General features: G+C 39.5%; 1 protein-coding gene across 8 annotated transcripts in view; it reads right to left on the bottom strand.

The window, feature by feature from the left end:
- The window catches only part of TMEM131 (transmembrane protein 131), a 192,948-nt gene that overhangs the window by 84,809 nt on the left and 88,396 nt on the right, over window positions 1–19,743 (bottom strand). For all 8 annotated transcript variants that reach the window (XM_021087244.2, XM_021087245.2, XM_021087246.2 and 5 more), the window contains exon 5: window positions 7,472–7,595. In XM_021087244.2, the coding sequence (XP_020942903.2) occupies window positions 7,472–7,595 (124 nt within the window). The remainder of the gene's footprint in view (window positions 1–7,471; window positions 7,596–19,743) is intronic.

Raw genomic sequence — 19,743 nt, 5'->3', positions numbered from 1 at the left:
AAGTCCAGTAAATGGGCTGCTATCAGTAAAACATGCCAGGATATGTGGGCCAAGGGAGAAAGCACAAACTTGAGCTGTAGCACCACCACCTTCTGAAGAGCCCTATTATGCCACACCAATGAATAGTAACCCCATCTGAAGGTAACTAGATTTAAGGAGGTGGCTGCCACTTTGAATGTGAAAGCAGAGACACAAATTTACAAGGAATGTGAAAAATCAAAGAAATGTATCATTAGCAAAAGAACAGTGATTCTGCAACAACCATCAAAGTTACAGGTGAATTTTGTGGTCTAGGTGATAAAGGTTTCAAAATAGTTGTTTTGAATAAACTCAGTGAGCTATAAGAAAACTCAACAAAATCTCAAAAAAAAAAAAACAAAAAAAAACAAAAGATCAAGATGAGTTATTTACCAGAGAGAAAGAAATCATAAAAAAAGAACCAAACAGAAATTCTAGAGCTAAAGATTTCAATGAATGAAATGAAAAATGCAATAGAGATTATCTGCAGCAGATTAGAGACAATGAAAACAGCATAATTGAGCTAGAGGTAGGAACAGTGAATCAGCCCAGAAGAGCAGAACAAAGAAAAAAAGAATGAAAAAGAGTGAAGAAAGCCCATGTGATCTATGGAATTTCATGAGAAAAACATTAGAATAAACAGAATTCCAGAAGGAGAAGTCAGAAGGGCACAGAAAATTTATTTAAAGAAATAATGGCTGAGAACTTCCTCAACCCAGGGAGAGACCTGGACATCCAAGTTCATGAAGCTAACAGATCACCCTATTATCTCAATGCAAAAAGGACTTCTCAGAGTTCCTGTCGTGGCTCAGCAGTCAGTGAACCCAACTAGCATCCATGAGGACCTGGGTTCGATCCCTGGCCTCGCTCAGTGGGGTAAGGATCTGGCGTTGCTGTGAGCTGTGGTGTAGGTTGCAGATGTGGCTCTGATCCTGCATTGCTGTGGCTCTGGCATAGGCCGGTGGCTAGAGTTCCACTTGAAACCCTAGCCTGGAAACTTCCATATGCCGCGGGTGCGGCCTAAAAGACCAAAACAAAACAACAACAACAAAAAAAGGCTTTCTCTAAGACACATTATAATAGACCTGTCAAAAGTTAGAAATGAAGGGAGAATCCAAAAAGCAGTCAGGGGAAAAAAATTGTAACATACAAAGGAAACCCATTAGGTGATTAGCAATTTCTCAGGAGAAACCCTACAGGCAAGGGAAGAATGTGACAAATCCAGTGTTGAAAATAAAACTGGCAGCCAAGAACACCCTACTCAGCAAGCAAAGTTATATTTCAGATATGAAGGAGACTTTTCCAGATAAACAAAAACTAAGGGATTTCACCGCTCCTAGACCTGCCTTACAATAAATGCTTAAAGGAGTTCTTCAAGCTGAAATCAAAACATGCTAGTCAGCAAAATGCAAACATATGAAAGTACACAACACACTAGGAAAGGAAAATGTACAGTTAGACATAGAAAACTTAGAATGTGTTAACCATTTAACTATAGTATAAAATTTAAGTGAAGATTATTCAAAATAATTATAGCTACTATAATTTGTTAATGAATAAACAATATAAAAAGAATGACACCAAAACATATTAAAGGGAGGGAGTGAAAGGGTTAAACCTCTACACGACGTTAAAATTAAGTTACTGTCTACTTAAAATAGACTGTTTTATCTATAAGCTGTTTTGTGTAAGCCTCATGGTGCCAAAAAGCAAAAGCTAGAGGAGATTCACAGAAGGTAAAGAATGGGGATACAGCATAACACCATGAAAAATCACCAACTTACAAAGGTAGGTAGAAAAAAAAAGGGAAAAGAAACAATGGAAATATAGGACAAACAGAAAGCCATTAATGAGGTGGCACTGGTACGTCCTTACATATCAATAACAACTCTAAATGTAAATGGACTGAATTCACCAGTCAAAGTCACAGAGGGGCTGGCTGAATAAAAAAACAAGACCCAGCTATATGCTGCCTATAAGAGTCACTTCAGATTTAAGAACACACACAGGCTCAAAGTAAAGGTATAGAAAAAATATTCAATGCAAGTGGAAACCAAACGAAAGTGGGATACTCATGTCAGACAAGTAGGCCTTAAGTAAAAAATGATTTTAAGAGACAAAGAAGATCATTATATAATGATAAAGGGGGTCAATTCATCAAGAAGATGCAGTAACTATAAATAAGTACACACGTACATTTGAGAACCTAAATATATTGACAAACATCAACAGGTCTGAAGGGAAAAACAGACAAGAATACAGTAATAGTAAAGGACTCTGATACTGCACTTTCAGCAATGGATAGATTTATCCACACAGAAAACCAGCATGGGAACACTGGACTTGAACCATTCATTAGACCAAATGGACCTAACAAATAATAAATATTTGTTATTCCATCCAACAACTGAAAATACATATTCTTCTCAAGTGCATATGGAACATTCTCTAGGACAGATATTATAGTACACAAAACAAGTCTTAGCAAATTTAATAAGCTGGAAATCATATTAAATATCTTTTCAGACCACAATGGTATTACACTAGAAATCAACAAGAAGAAAGCTGGAAAATCTACAATGATGTGGAAATTAAACAACATTCTTTGGAACAAGCAATGAGTCAAAGAAGAAATGAAAGAATAAATTTAAAAAATATATATTGGACAAATGAAAATGGAAACAGGAATTCCTGTTGTGGCTCAGTGGTTAATGAATCCGACTAGGAACCATGAGGTTGTGGGTTCAATCCCTGGCCTTGCTCATTGGGTTAAGGATCTGGTGTTGCTGTGAACTGTGGTGTAGGTCGCAGACCCGGCTCAGATCCTGCATCGCTGTGGCTGTGGTGTAGGCCAGCAGCTGTAGCTCTGATTGGACCCCTAGCCTGGGAACCTCCATGTGCTGCAGGAGTGGTCCTAGAAAACGCAAAAAGACAAAAAAAAAAAAAAAAAAAAAAAGGAAACAAAACACACCAAAACCTATGGAATGATGTGGAAGCAGTTCTGAGAAGGAAGTCTACAGCAATAAACACATATATTAAGAAAATGGAAAGATCACAAGTAAACAATCTAACTTTATACCTCAAGGAACTAGAAAAAGACAAACTCCAGTAAGTACTTATTTTACTTAGTGATGTAGTGTGAAGATGTGTGAAGAGCAAGTTAATACTACCAACCCTCCTCCATTCTCATCCCTCTTAGCTTATCCAGTTAACCTGGTGTGTCTATCTGTATCTTATTCTGGTTCTCATTAATATTTCTAAATATATAAAGATTTCCTACTTTTTATAAATGGCATCATATTCTATTCTAGAATGTGCTTTTCTTACATATTAACATACTTATCTTATTCTTCCATATCAATAGATATAGATCTAATTCATTCTTTTTATTACTTGTACAGTAATATTCCATACTGCTGCTTTATCACATTTGTTCAATTCCCAATAATATGTATGGATATCAGAACTTAACCTGAAATAGAATAAATAAAGTCCAGGTCTCTATGCATAATTATAAAAATAACCATCAATACTCAGGGCAGGTGGGGATTGGATGCAGGGGTCTTGGATGGCAAATATAGTTTTATCCCCTCATTAAAAAAATTCATTAATGACCTTCATCCCATGAAAAGACACTGGTTATTATTTTAAGCATACTAAAATAAATAGGTTAAAACACTTTAATTTTAGTCATATATTGAAACAGAGTTGATCCTAGTTAATCTTCAGTTTACCAGAAAAGTTAAACAAAAGATTATACACAATCAAGGAAAAAATAATTTTTGTTTGCTTGAAATTTGTCTCTAAGCCACTCATTTATGGCAGTCAGAATCTATTATGGAGTATTAAGATCTCTATTCTTTGTTATAAATCATATATTACATATTTTATGGCCAATATGCAATACAGGCATAATGATGATTCGGTCTAAACCGTAACCTTAATATTACATAATTTTAATTATAATTAATTAGGTAATTATAGTTAATTAGCAGACAATTATAAATAATAAGTTATATATAGAAAAATAAATTGTCACACAACCACATTCCTCTTTACCCTTATTCTTCTTGATTTCCAGGTGGTCTTAAAATCAAAATGTTAGTAAGGGGGATTATTTGCGTGTGTTCTGAAATATAGTTATGTAAAAACCCAGCCTTTTTAAACAGTAACTATTCTCTTTTGCATTTCCTACTGGTTAATGTAGATCTGACATTGGTTAAATGAGTCAAAAACTTGAATGAGTTACAAAAAATGTTTTATTCTCAGAAATATGATCTGACCAGGAACTCTAAAAGATGACAAGGCAATCAGAGTTAGGATAAAACATATAGAATGGTTTTGCTCTTCTGGACATGAGAAACTCTTTTTTCATTTTTCCCCAAAGGCTCTAGTCATAGGCATACAATTAAGTGGAGGGGAAATGAGGTTATTTCTTCTCTTAAGAGTTAATTCCATCTCTCCTCTCCACTTCTTGAACTTCTGGAGTTAATACCTTACTGTAAGGGATAAAGATGAAATGCAAGAAGAAGAAAAAAACACTCAAGATAGCACAGATTCTGGCTAACTTCTATAAAACTAAATCTAAATTACTTAAATGTAGATTTTGAAGGGTACAGATTATTTTTGTTGTTTAATTCCATCTCCTGACAGTAGAAAACACATAGTGGCTTAACTTGAAGAATTTTCTGAAAAACTATTCTCTGCATAAATTCATTTGTAGAAATAAGTCCCTGGGAGAGTTTAGTTGAGAAACATCAAACTGGTGGTCTTTAGCTTGTTTTGTTTGGTCCATACTGTCTTTCTAAAGTCAAATTCATTTTTAATCTATAAAAATTGAGATTATCATTAAAAATTCCTATTTCTGATTCTTCTTGGAAAATGAGAAGAACTGTGTATGAGCTTACATTCCCCTGTGGCCACCACTGGCTGGAAACGAGTGGGGGCTGGTCCCTCTGGATGGGCCATGTGCTCTCCAGGTCACCCCTCACTCCACCTGGCCTGCTTCTCTAATTTGCATTGTCTACCTGGTCCTCGTAAAAATCTATTTGCAACTCTTGGTCTGCTTGGTATTGTTATAGGAACATTATAAAAAGTCAAAACCCTGGCTTTTAACAAGGGTGAAGCTCAATGTTTAGAAAAATCAAAACACTGCTTGAATTAGCACTGTAAATTAACAAGTTGAAAATAAAATCTGTATTGTAGTTGTGAACTGAACTACTTTTAAACTGTTTCCATTTTCACTTCACTACTTCGCCTTTTAACCCAAGTCTCTACACTTTGGCAATGCCTGATAATTGGGTGATTCCATTTATATAGGGTGTCTCTATACACAGATTGGAATGTACATGACCCACATTGTGGCTTAATGTGATTGTAATGTGATACACCCCCCTGGGCAGGCCAATAGCACACATAGACCCTCACTTTGGTTCTTTTCACTAATGGCCTGACCATGGGCAAGGCCTCAGGGTTCAGCTCTTCATTTGTATAATAAGGGTACTGGACTCGATGAATACACACAGGTCTGTCCTAGCCTTGGGACTCTTATTGAGACCATCAGCACATTTATAAAAATTATGAAAATATCTCTTAGGTAAAATAAAGAATAACTCCAGGGAAACTTGTTTTTAGAAAGGTTTTAGAAAAGGGATGTTTCCAAGAGTGTGACAAAAAAATCAGAATTTTGTCAAGATATGCTGACTTAACCATTCTTTCTTCACAAAAAACTTTAAAATTCAAAAAAGCCAAAATTACATGTCATTTTTTACACTAGAACTTGCTATTAACATGATGAAAAAGGAATTTAGAAAGGAGAAGTGTAAAAATCTAAATAATTGACATAAATTTATGTACTTAAAAAAAGTTCCTTCCTAATTATTCAGTCATATCTCTTCAAAGGAGTCAGTGAAAATCATGGGAAGATGAAATTTTAGGTTCCATTTACTTCCCTCTGACATTTGCTATTTAGCTAATTATTTTGGGAACCTATATGTTAAAGCTTAACATATTCTCTCAAAATCAAAATTTATGAAGATCATTTTTTTTGTTAGATCAGTTTTTTACAATAACAAATTTATATACTATCTACAAAAACAATTTTAAGTAGGAGTTTCCTTATGGTGCAGTGGGTTAAGGATCCAGCAATGTCACTCAGGTGGCCTAGGTCACTGCTATGGTGTGGGTGTCATCTCTGACCTGGGAAATTTCACACGCCATAGGCGTGGCCAAGAAAGAAAAAAATGATTATAAGTCAGGAGTTCCCGTCGTGGCTCAGTGGTTAACGAATCTGACTAGGAACCATGAGGTTGAGGGTTTGATCCCTGGACTTGCTCAGTGGGTTAAGGATCCGGTGTTGCTGTGAACTGTGGTGTAGGTTGCAAACGTGGCTTGGATCCCATGTAGCTGTGGCTCTGGCATAGGCTAGTGGCTACAGCTCGGATTAGATTAGACCCCTAGCCTGGGAACTTCCATATGCCGCAGGAGTGGCCCAAGAAAATGGCAGAAAGACAAAAAAAAAAAAAGATTATAAGTCAAATTTTAAAGACTACTTGTAGGTAGAACCCTAAATAGGACCCCAAATTTCCTACTTTAATTTCTGAGACTGTGATATGAGGAGATGCCACACCTGTAATTTACACTGCTTGATAAAAGGGATTTTGCAGATGTAATTAACTATTAGTCAGCTGACCCTGAGTTAATGAGAAAAGAGACTACTCAGAAGGTTCGGACTCAACGACATGACTAAAGCAGAATTTTCTCCGTTGTTGGTGGAAGAGGAAGCTAAAGATTTCTGAAGCATGAGGAAGACAGGACATACCTCGCTGGTTGGAAGATGGTGATGGGGAGTGTGAGTGCCTCAAGAAACTGAGAGAGGTCTCCGGCCAACAACCAGCAATGAAACAGAGACCTCCGTTCCACAACCACAAGGAACGGAATTCTGCCAACAACTTGAATGAGTTTGGGAGTGGATTTCCTGCGTCTCCAGTCATGGACTCGGCCCAACTGACATCTTAATTATAGCCCTATGCTACCCAGAGCAAAGCACCCACTGGACTTGTGACTTAGCCATGTGCTAGCAAGTGAGTGTTGTGTTGTTTTAAGCCACCATACTTGTGGGGATTTATTATGCAGCAATAGAAAACTAACACAACGCTGAGGAATTACCTATTATTAGAAAGGAAAAGAAAACCAACTGAATATATGAAGGCTACATTTTTCAGAGTGCATAAGTTTCAAAGTTGATTTTTGTTAGGCTGTTTCATGTTAAGAAAAACAATGTGTTTTGAAGGTTAGAAGTGATCATTCTTATTAGGAAATGGGACAAAGTCCAGAACAAATATGAAACATTCAAACCAGACTTCAATTAAAGCAAAGTAAAATTATACACCAAAAAAAGCTAGACACTTCAATTTCAAACTCAAGAAAAATCAAATATGGCAGAGAAACTTACCCTATTTTGAAAAAATGACGCATGAAAATGTGATGTTGTAGCAGATATTGATACTAAAGTAATAGTTTCTTCAGAACTAGGATTATGTAAGTAAACTTTTTCCATTTTTGGCATTCCAACTGGTCTGTAAAAACAAAAAGAAAACTGTCACAAATACTTCAAGACACTTTCTAGTTGTTGAGTCTATTTCCAGTCATTGGAAAAATTAAATGTTAAAATTATTAGACAAATACACGCCCAAACATATGAAACTATTAAGTTGGTTTATATTTACACATAAACATGTATTTAGCCATTCAAACAAATAAAATTACTGCGGGCCAGTTGTATGCCACACACTGAACCAGGTGCTGGGATGGAAGGAGAGACATCTCCACCTGGATGAGGTTACAACCTAGTGAGAAAGCAGGCAGGAGCAAAATGGTCAGATCACTTTATTTCTGTACACCTGCCTCTCTATTAATTGTTTTTTTTTTGTTTGTTTGTTTGTTGCTATTTCTTTGGGCCGCTTCTGCGGCATATGGAGGTTCCCAGGCTAGGGGTCGAATCGGAGCTGTAGCCACTGGCCTACGCCAGAGCCACAGCAACTCGCGATCCGAGCTGCAACCTACACCACAGCTCACGGCAACGCCAGATCGTTAACCCACTGAGCAAGGGCAGGGACCGAACCCGCAACCTCATGGTTCCTAGTCGGATTCGTTAACCACTGCACCACGACGGGAACTCCTAATTCTGAATCATGTCCCTCTCTCCCCAAATTCCACAGAGAGATATTTTTCAATTTAGGAGGAGAAATTTAGTGGCAGTCATGTGAGCAGAACTACTTTCTGTTAGGGGCTATAACTAGCCTCAATTTATAGAGGCTACTGAGGCACAGAAACCTTAATGAATTTCCCTTAGGTCATACTTGGAACCTAACTTTGAATCCAGGTCATTTGGCTCTAGTCCCTGTTTTAACCCACTGTATCAAACTGCCCCCTTCCAAAAGAACAATATAAAGCACCCCCTCAAGGTCCAACACCCACAGATTCATTGCAATAATGTTCCTCCTGGCATCCATGTTATAGTTTGTTTTAAAAGTGAAACCTCCTCAGTAAGGAGTCCTTTAAGTACTTAGGTTTCTAATCCTATTTCTACATGCTTTCTAACTTCTAAAGCTTAAGAGAATTCTGCACATAAATTACATTTTTTCATAGCTCTCTACTTACTTAATTGGGAGCTGTCTTATTTCCTCAAGAAGATTATCAGCACTTTGATGACAAAGGTTACACTATGCACACACCGTGTATTCCTCACATTATCTAGTGCAGCACCAGGCATGTGGGAAGAGTGCTCAGCAAGCTTGCCTGGCCCTGTCTGCACCCGTGAGCACAGTGGTTATGGAGGTCCTCCTTAGTCTGGCATCGCTGGTCTAAACAATTGACTCTCTCTGTTTCCACCCTGACGTGGAGTCAGGCTGGTTCCACGTGCATGACCCCCACACTATTACCAATGTCCTTCCTCCCTTTCCTCTGATTCTAGGTGGTTGAAGATACAGAGACAGAACTGGTTTTTATCACCTGTAGCTTATAATGTGGGAATACTGATAAAAGAGAAAACAGCTGGGAACTTTCACCTAGTTGAAAAACAAACCGGGGCTAGGGGTTCCTTTAAAAATGATGAATTGGTTAGTACATGCTACTGGTTCTCCCTGACACCCCTTCCCCCCTCCGCCCCGCCTTCCTCCACATCCACAAACAAAAATGCTAGAAAAATTTAGAAGTTAGGGAGGGGTACTGATTCCAAGGATTAATCAAAACCAGCAAACAAACAAACAAACAAACCAAACCTTGGGGGGAAGAGAAGGCTGCCTAAACTGGCAGCTGGGGAAAACTGAGGGACAAAAACTAACCTAAACCAACAATGAGAGGCCAGGAATGACTCTTCTCATCCGATTCCCTTCCCTGTTTGCCTTTGTACATACAGTCCAAGCCTCCGGTTTCAACCCAGACAGCAGAATGGCTCACAGGGGTGAGGAGCTGGCGATAGCTGTCCTAGAGCTCACACCACTCTAACTCCTTTCTCTGGTCCTCCAAAGCCCTACAGCTCTTAGATTCAATTTAGGAAAACTCATCCAGATGCTTCTAAGAATTGTCAGTGGTGGGGACATAGGGCGGTCAATAGTTTGTGAGTTTGTGTTTAACTGGGTCTCTCTTTGTGATGGGAACATAGGGCAGGGGTGTGTGTGTGCCTGTGTGTGTCTGTGATCAAGCATCGCCACAAGCTGTAGTGCAGGTCGCAGATGCAGCTTGGATCCGGCATGGGTGGGGCTGGGGCTGTTGGCCGGCAGCTGCAGCTCCAATTCAATCCCTATCCGGGAACTTCCATATGCCACAGATGTGGCCATAAACAAATGAACACAAAGTAAAATTTAAGGAGTTGCAAGAGTTCTTTATATATTGTGGCTATAAGTCTCTTAGGAGATATTTGCAAATATCTTCTCCCATACTATGGGTTGTCTTCATTTTCTTGATGCTATCATTTGCAGCAGCAAAGTTTTTTAATTTTTATATAATCCAATTTGCGTATTTTATTTTTTGTTGCTTGTGCTTCTGGAGCCATATCTAAGAAACCACTGCATAAATTACTGCAAAATGGAAATATATTCTAGTGTTTCCACTAAAGGTTTTATAGTTTAGCTTTGCTACATCTACATTTAGTTCTATGATATCCTTTGAATTAATTTTTGTTCAAAATTAATTGTGTGACGTAGGGACTCAATGCTTTCCACCCAAATATCCAGTTGTCTTAGGGGCATTTGTTGCAAAGATTATTCTTTCTTCATTTAATTGTTTTGGCACCCATGTCAAAAACAATCTACAATAAATGTAAAGTTCTATTTCTGGAATCTAAATTTTTTTTCCATTTCTCTATATGGCAGTATTACAGGGTCTTGACTACTAAAACTTTGTACAAGGCTTCTGATACTGGGGGTCTTCAAACTTTCAAAAGACTGGCTATTCTGGATCCCTTTTACTTTCATATGAGTTTTAAGATCAGCTTGCCGATTTCCGCAAAAACGTCAGCAGAGATTTTGATGGGGATTGTGTTGAATCCATAGATCAATTTAGGGCATAGAGCCATTCTCATTTGTGTCTTCTGAGTTTTGAACATGGGATGGCTTCTATTTATTTAGTTCTTTCGTTTCTTTTGACAACGGTTTGTCATTTTTAGTATACAACTTTTGTTAAATTTGTACCTAAGTTATCATTTTAATGATATGGTAAATGGAATTGTCTTAATTTTAAGATTGTTCACTGCTAGTGTAGAAGACAGATACTTTATTTTTCTATCTTATATCCTGTAATATATCTCACTGAACTCATTTCTTCTTTCTTTCTTTCTTTTTTTTTTAGGTGGATGGCTTGGGATTTTGTATGTACAAGAATATAACATCTGAAAAATTGAGATGGTTTACTCTTCTTGCTTTCCAATCTGCATGCCTTCTGTTTTTCTTGCCTAATTGCCTTGGTCAGACCTGTACCATAATGTTGAACTGAAGCAGCAAGAGTGGACATGCTTGTCTTGTTCTTGATGTAGGGGAAAATTCTGCAGTCTTTCACCACTAACTATGATGTCAGCTGTGAGACTTCCACAGATGTTCTTTATCAGAAAATTATCTCCTACTGCTAGTTTTATCAACTTTTATTGTCATGAAAGGGTATTCTTTTCAAATGCTTTTTTTGGTGTTTACTGATGTGATCATATGTTGTTTTCCTTTATTCTATTAACATAGTATATTATGTTAATTGATTTTTCAGATGTTTAAACTAACCTTGCATTCTTGGGACAAATGCCACTTGGTCATAGTGTATGATCCTTTCTACATGTTGCTGATTTCATTTGTTAGTGTTCTGTGGGGGATTTTTACATCTACATTCGTAAGGGATATTGGTCTGTAATATTCCTGTGTCTCTGTCTGGGTTTGGTATTGGGGCAATACAGGCCTAATAGACTGAGCTGGGAAATGTCATTCTTCCTTCTATTGTTTGGAAGAGTTTGTGAAGGACTGACAGCAATTCTTCTCTGAATGTTTGATATAATTCAACAATAAAGCTTTCTGTGTCTCAGTTTGCTTTCTGGGAAGTTTTTTGATTACTAATTCAAACTTGTACGTCTACTTGAATTTTCTACTTAAGGCATTTTTGATAATTAGTGTCTTTTCAGGGATATGTCCATTTCAACTAAGTTAATGAATTTGTTAGCATACAGTTATTCATCATATTCTCTGATAATCCTTTTTATTTCTGTAAGGTTGACAATAATGTCACCTGTCTCATACCTGATTTTAGTAATGTGAATTTTATTCCCTTCGATGCTTCACCAGAGTAGCTAAGGGTTTACCAATTTTGCTATTCTTTTCAAAGAACCAGCCTCTGCTTTTGTTGATTTTTCTCTATTGTTTTTTATCCTATATTTCACTTGCTTCCATTTTAGTCTATTATTTCTGTCATTCTGCTTACTTGAGTTTACATTTTTTTTCTAGCATCAACAATAATTAGAAATATGGACATTACCTGAATATAATGGGAAATATACAACATTATCTACGCAATGTTCTTGACAAAAATGTTTAGCCTGAAATCTAATCATCAGGATATAATGAGGCAAATCCAATTTGTGGGCTAAATAAATCAACCAACCTGGAAATACTCCGGAAAGTTAATGCTAGTCCATAATTGTTAAACATTATCATATTAAAGTGGAATAAAGCATTCAGAGCCTTTATTTTTTTCTTTTGCTTTAGAGTGACCATGTCAGTCAAGACGGCTTTGCCATATAAGTTGTTTAGGTGAAGTCTATGAATCGAAAGGTATTTGCCGAAGACCTATATCTGAGCCAGGATTACAACAATGCTACCTTGTTTTTACAGTTGATTCTTATATAACCATCAATGCTGAATCCTGTTTTCTCAAACAGTAAGCCCCGTATGTTGTGACACAATCCCTCAATAATTCAATTTGAAAAGTACTTAAACAAATGTTATCCAACCAAAATATTAGAGAACTCAAGGTGGAAGTGCTATAATTGAATTTTATGATAAATAAACTCAAAGTTCATTTTATTGTCCAAGTAAAAGTTTTATAGTTTGTTTCCTTAGGGTTTTGTCTAAATTCCTTGTTAGGACTTCTTCTGGGGGTAAAACCCTCCAAGGCTAAAGCTGGTCAGAATTACATGCACTCAACCTGACACTGAGCACAGTCACATTATTTCACTTGATTCTCATAGTCTGTACCACCTTAATCAACATCAAAATGTAACTCATCACCACTTTCTTCATTTCTTCTGCATCTTCATCTATAGTTGAATCTCACGTTATTTAAAATTTTTATTTATTTTTTTAAATTATAGTGATTTGGGAGTTCCCGTCATGGCTCAGTGGTTAACGAATCCGACTAGGAACCATGAGGTTGCAGGTTCGATCCCTGCCCTTGCTCAGTGGGTTAACGATCCGGCATTGCCGTGAGCTGTGGTGTAGGTCGCAGATGCGGCTCGGATCCCGAGCTGCTGTGGCTCTGGCGTAGGCTGGCAGCTACAGCTCCGATTAGACCCCTAGCCTGGGAACCTCCATAGGCTGCGGGAGCAGCCCAAGAAATGGCAAAAAGACAAAAAAAAAAAAAAAAAAAAAAAATTATAGTGATTTAAATGTTGTGCCAATTTCTGCTGTACAGCAAAGTGACTCAGTTATACACATATACACATTCTTTTAAATATTCTTTTCCATCATGGTCTATCCCATATAGTTCCCTGTGCTATAAAGAGCACCTTGTTGTTTATCCATTCTAAAACACATTTTGTCTTTTCTAGAAGGGGTAACAATATCTTCTTTCCATACTACCCAAAAAAGTCAGGTTCATATGCATAAGGTCCAGAGATGACATAATTAAGACCTCTCCATCGTCTTTTATAAACATTTAACACATTTTAAAGGTTCTGATAATGCTTTGTGCTCCTTTTTATTTTACACACCATTTGAGGATTGCTTTATAACGCTGACATGAAGTTCTGTTGCTGTCAAGATTAAATGTCTTCTGGTGTCTCTAAGGTTTAAATCAAGACTATCCCCCCTTTCTGAGAGCTCACTGCTATAGATGCTACCAGCTCCTGGGAAGGATGTAGAGAAGATGAACTCCCTGAAAGTTTCTTAAGTGAAAGCAGGTGATTCTGCTGGATTAGTGGTCACTATGAAGCTCTACCCAGACTGCCCTGAGACATGGGATCCTAGAGAAGAAGTTCCTGCTTTGTAGTGAAGAAAAAGCCTGGTCCAAATTGTTCCATGGTTTACATCCCAGCCATCACCAGGTCCAAAATCTTTCTGTGGCTTAAAGTTCACCAAGGAGGAAAAAAAAAACATAAAAAACCAAAGGTGGGCTTGGGAACTGAGGAAGGGACCAGAGAAAGGTCTGCATCCAGAGAAAGGTCTGCAACTGCACATTTAGGGTTAGGAAGCAGGAAGCTGAGTGCCCTGAGAAGCTTCTCAAACCCAGATCCCCCAGTGGGTGGAATTCCTCTTGGCTCTGGTAGAGACTTTCTCAGGAATTAAACCTCTTAAACCAAGAGGCTCAATGATCTCGGGTAGGGTCATAGGACCATGAAATAATTAGGGAAGCAGGTACAGATCCAGCTGAGACTTCATACTATGGCCATGATGCTGCAGGGAGAAGCTTTACAGTGACAATATGAAAGGTAAAACTCTTCTTCCTCAAGCTTTACATACACATATAAGTAGAATAACAATACACAGAAATTAAAATGTCCTCCTTACATCCTGGAAGTTCACCGATTAAGTGCTTTTTTCAACCAATATGCTTTTCCAATTCAAATGTCCTGTGGGCTACCTGGCAACCAGTCTTTCTCCTCTCTATGAATTTGCTCTAATGTTTTCCTTCCTGCAACCTCAGTATAATCAATCTCAGTTTAGATAAAAGAAGACAAGGTATTAGACAGGTAACCCTAGGGGAAACTTGAAGAAGCACTGAAGATGGCCTGCTATAGACAAGGACTCTGGGGAAAGGAATCAAGACAAGGTTCTAGAAGCCTGGAAGCAGAAGTGAATTAGAATGCTTGGTTTGCAAACGCTGAGGCTGGCCTTGCCCTTTCTGCTAAGGATCAAAGAGGAAAGGCCATGAACCACACCCTCCAGACAGGAGCCCTTGCTCAGAGGAGAAGGGTCATCTATTCATGTTCAAAGAGATCTAGATTAAGAAGAACAGCAGAAAGAGTGTCAGCAGGCTATTCCAGTTGCACATGTGCACACAGAGCAGGCTGCCTGCAGTTCTGGGCAGGCAGAGGAAGCAGAGGGAGCTCTCTTTGAGCAGACCAGCTTACAGACCTCATATAAACAGCTTCCCCTGCCTCTCCCTCTCTTCTGTTCCCTTGACAAAGCAGCAGACTGAGGAGAGAAGTCACACAAAACAGTTGAAAACTATGGTCAAGTTCTAACAGGTTTACCTGTAAATAGATAAGCAGTGTACCAGTATTCTCTGCTGCATAACAAAGAGACCACAAATCTAGAGGGTTAAAGTGACACTCACGTATCATCTTATAATTCCATAGGGCAGAGATCCGGGCATAGCATGACTGGTCTACCTGCTCAGGGTCTCACCCATCCAAATTCAAGGTCCTCTTCTAAGCTTGCTCGGGTTGCTCTCCGTCTGTTGCCATGTGGCCCCCTCCATTTCCAAAACTAACACAAAGAAACTCCCCTGCACCAAATACCTGGTTTGCTTTGAACCTCCAACATTTCTGTCTCTGACTGCTACAGCCAGATTTGTGATTGGGTCAGGTGCCTTAAATCTTAAATCAGATTTAAGATATTTCCCTATCTTAAAGGTTAACTGACTTGGGACCTTAATTACATTTTCAAAATTCTTTACGGCAACATCTAGATTAGAGTTTGAACACAATTGGGAGAGGGTGTATGTGCATCTTAGAACCAGGAGCCTGGGGGCCATCTTAGAACTCCGCCTGTCACAAACATCACGTGGGACTGCCTGGCTAGACAGGTAAGATTTAAAAATAAAACAAAGATTTTCAAATGCCTGCTAGTGCTGGTTCTGTTTGTTTCCAGGATCAGCTGCTCCAAAGACAGAAGTAGGGCCAAGGGGGTTAGTGTGAATTATTTATAGATAAACCAAGCTGAAATACACAGCTGTTCTCTGCGCTGTCAGAGCAGAGCTACTGACTAACTGTCCATATTTTACAAGAGTCTGAGGCTCAAAAGAATTAGGAAGAAGCACTCATGAATCAGACACTAGCTCGGAAAGTAAACTGCAATTCTGTGGTCAGTGGCACTTTTTCTAGCCACAGAAAGATGACAATGCAATGCCATGAAATAGATGAAGAAAGAGCTGGGCAGCCGCCCTCAGACAAACTCTATGAATGACAGTGACACAGCAGTCTATTAAACACAACTTCTGGCAGGAAGTTGGGCCAAACAAATCAACACGCAGTACTGTGTGCCACTCAATTACCACAAAATCTGAACACCTCCTCAAACTCATTTTAGATAGAAGGCTAAGCTGGGTGTCGGTTGAACAGTCAGAAATTGGAAAAAGCGAAAAAGAACCAAACATCCCTTTAGAAAAGAGGGCCTACTTGATTTTCCTGGAATACCAAATAGTGATGAGGGAGAAATGCTTCTCATGAATTGACTTTAACGTGACAATAAAGACCTCCATTTTTAGCAAGTCTATTCGATTTCCACTTTTTAAAAGGCTATTAAGGTCTCCATTTTAAACTTTAGATTTAAAACCAAGATTTTCTGCACTTAATAATTATATAAGCCAAAGAAATCAGTAAAACAAGTTTCTACCCAAAGCATCTTTTAAGTCTGTACCAACGTGTGAAAAAAGGAGTTGTTATAGAAACAGAAAAATATTTAACAGCGCCTCATAAATCCCTAGGGGGAGGGTAAGTAAAGGGGGTGGTCAGGCCCATCTCACTGGGGAGGGGGGGGGATGGGGAAGGAGGGAGAGGAAAGGGGGGAAAGGTAGGATTAAAGAATAAATGTAAACAAAATGGATGAAAACAAAGAAAGTCTGTCTCTTTCTCTCTTTTTCTTTTTTTGTCTTTTTGTCTTTTTCTAGGGCTGCTCCTGCGGCATATGGAGGTTCCCAGGCTAGGGGTCTAATTGGAGCTGTAGCTGCCGGCCTAAGCCAGAGCCACAGCAACTCGGGATCTGAGTGGCATCTGTAACCTACCCCACAGCTCACGGCAACGCTGGATCCTTAACCCACTGAGCAAGGGCAGGGATCGAACCTATAACCTCATAGTTCCTAGTCGGATTTGTTAACCACTGCGCCACGATGGGAACTCCTCTCTGTTTTTTTTAAAATATGGCTGCACCCACAGCATATGGAAGTTTCCGGGCTAGGGAATGAATCTGAGCTGTAGCTGCAGCAGCAAGAGATCCTTTAACCAACTGTGCTGGGCCAGGGATAGAACCTGTGCCTCTGCAGAGACCTGAGCTGCTGCAGTTGGATTCCTAATCCACTGAGCCACTTAGGAACTCCAAGAAAGAGTATTTCTGAAGAAAGTTAATTTGATCAATTCACTGTCAAAGACATTCTTGGAGGGTGGTAGGGATGTCCCTGGTAGTGAGAGGAGTCAGGCCAGGGGTGGGGGTGGGGATGGTTAGAAAGCAGCCAAGGATCTAGAGATGCATTCTTGCTAAAATGCTGGAAAAACCATCTTAGAGCCCTTGGTTGGCAACTGAATGCAACCTGGAGTGGTAAATTTCAGCTAACCTAAGTTTCTTCCAATTACTACAAAAGGTGTATTAAAACTGGAGTTCCTGGGGGGCTCAGCGGAAATGAATCGGACTGGTGTGCATGAGGATGCAGGTTTGATCCCTGGCCTCGCTCAGTGGATTAAGGATCTGGCGTTGCCGTGAGCTTCGGTGTAGGTTGCAGATGTGGCTTGGATCTGACGCTGCAGTGACGGTGGCGTAGGCCAGCAGCTGTAGTTCCAATTTGACCCCTGGCCTGTAAACCTCCATTTGCCATGGGTGAGGCCCTAAAAAAAAAAACAAAACAAAAAATGATAATAATTAAGAGTGACTTCTGGTTTAGCAAAAATGGCCACAAGCAGTAGAAACAGGTCACAAAAAACACAAGGCCAAGCTTCAGTGCATTAAGTCAGAGTGTAGTGAGCCATGTGTTCTGATTACTTAGAATTTCTGGAAAAAAAATATTATCAAGAGTTTTCTTAAGGCTACTTCTCAAGTCCTGAAATTACTGTTAGACATAAGAAGCTAAAGAAACATTTATAGCATGGGTATTAATTAAATCAGTATACTGCTAGATCAAGAAGAAAAGGTATAACAAATGTTTAATGAAGTCTAGCAAAAACATTTGAAAATGTAAAACTAATTTAAATGCAGCAGAAGATATTAGCAGGCAGATATTAGTGGGACTTAAAGATAATGTACAGCACGTGTTAAGTCTGAAATATGTGCCAGACACACAAGGATAGATACTGTATATTTATCTTGATAGTCTGGTCGAGTAGGTGAACAGACATCAAAACAGAGCAATAACCGAGGCACTGACAGAAGTCAGTAGATACCACATGTGATGAAGACCCCAAACCCAGCTTTGCTATCTGAATGCCAACAGTTTCCAAGCCTCACAACATCCCTTCCCCTTATGCCCCGCACTGGGCAGGCCCGGAGGAGAGCTGCACGCTCTCTCTCGAATCTAGTGAGAAGTTCAGAGCCCAGCCTCACCACCAACCATGACAAGAGTCAAGTCAGTGTCCTACCTTGCTCTCCCCAGAAAGCTTCATGATGTGAGAATAATAAATCTTTTCAGACCTTGATAGGTGAATCAGCCCTGACATCTAAACCAAATCCTGGGTGGGGATCGATCCCACAGCCGTAGTGGAAGCAGAGAGAAGGCAGGTGGGGAGAGCTTCTGCGCAGAGGTGGGCGATACTCCAAGGCACCGAAGGCCATCGAGGACTCAACCTGAACTGCTGCCCGCTGTACAAGTCTCTCTTGGGGTGAGGCCCTGATGGTTACAGTGACCACACAAGACACGACCCTACCAAACACCCTCCTTGTTGGGTGGTGAGGGAGCCATCTCACCTAAACCAGGGTGATGACTGCACTGCTCAGATTTTCAAACTAAAGAAAAAAGAAGTTATCATTCCTGATGGGGGGAGGTGATGGAATGCAGGTCTGAAGAGCAGTTGGTTGATCCATTCTCATCACTGTAGGAAAAAGAGCCAGGCAGTGGGCAAGAGGCGCCAACAGCAAGTGGGGCAGAGCTAAGAGACAGAGAGACAGTCCAGCTGGTGCTGGACAACGTGCATCCTTTCCTGCCAGGTCCCACTGTGTGTCCAAACTTTCTGCAAATACATTATAATCCTCAGTATTTAATCCAGGATATGTCCATTTTAACTAGTTTCATTTAGATTTCTCTAACTCAGACCCAACTACTACAGCACTGACCCAAACAGAGGGATTACGGCACTCTGTAATTATTGTTAATTTTCTTACAAGACCAACAATGATGCTATAGTGACACAGAATGCCCTTGTATGTGGAAATGTGCACTGAAGAATAGAGGAATGAAATGGCATAATGTCTGCTACAAATGATCTTAAAAAAAAATCAGCAAAAACATGAACACAGCAAAAATTTTAATTACTGAATTTAGTTTAAGAGTATATTCATTATCTGTTCTTCCTACTTTTCTGACTGCATGAAAGCTTCCATGAAAAATTCTTTGCAAAGGGGAACCTCTTAAAGTATGTGTGACACGCCTAGAGCTCTCCAAGGGTGCTCAGCTCCTGCCTGAGCTAAGAGATGCCCAGTGACGGCGGCGTATGAAGTTGCTGTGCTTCCTTGGGATCCTCCCGGGCACCTGGCTGTGGACATCAATTATTTAGGCCTTGCCCTCGAGGTCCCGGCCTACCCATGATTTTCCTTTCCTTTGGGCTGGCCCTGCCCACAGTTGCGTAAGCTGACTCCTCACAAAAAGTCCATACACGTAAACACAGATGGACATCTACCTGTAAAAACCGTGGTGACCCTGTTCCTCTGACGGAGCCCTAAGAGACATGTGTCCATCTCTGCTCCCAGCTCCTACCTCTACAGACCTATTTCTGCCTTTGTGAGATAAAAACAAGCTCCATTCCATGCTCTCAGGCTGGACAGAAAAGTTTAAATTAAGGGCAGGTTATTTTTTGTCCCCACTCTCTTGCAGCAGCATGTAAATTTGCTGCTT

Source organism: Sus scrofa, chromosome 3 (assembly GCF_054392235.1).
Source record: "Sus scrofa isolate SSC_HxYL_T2T_F1_AM1 chromosome 3, Sscrofa_HxYL_maternal_Yorkshire_Landrace_v2.0, whole genome shotgun sequence".
In the NCBI taxonomy this organism is placed as follows: domain Eukaryota; kingdom Metazoa; phylum Chordata; class Mammalia; order Artiodactyla; family Suidae; genus Sus; species Sus scrofa.
This window is presented reverse-complemented; position numbering and strand designations above follow the sequence as displayed.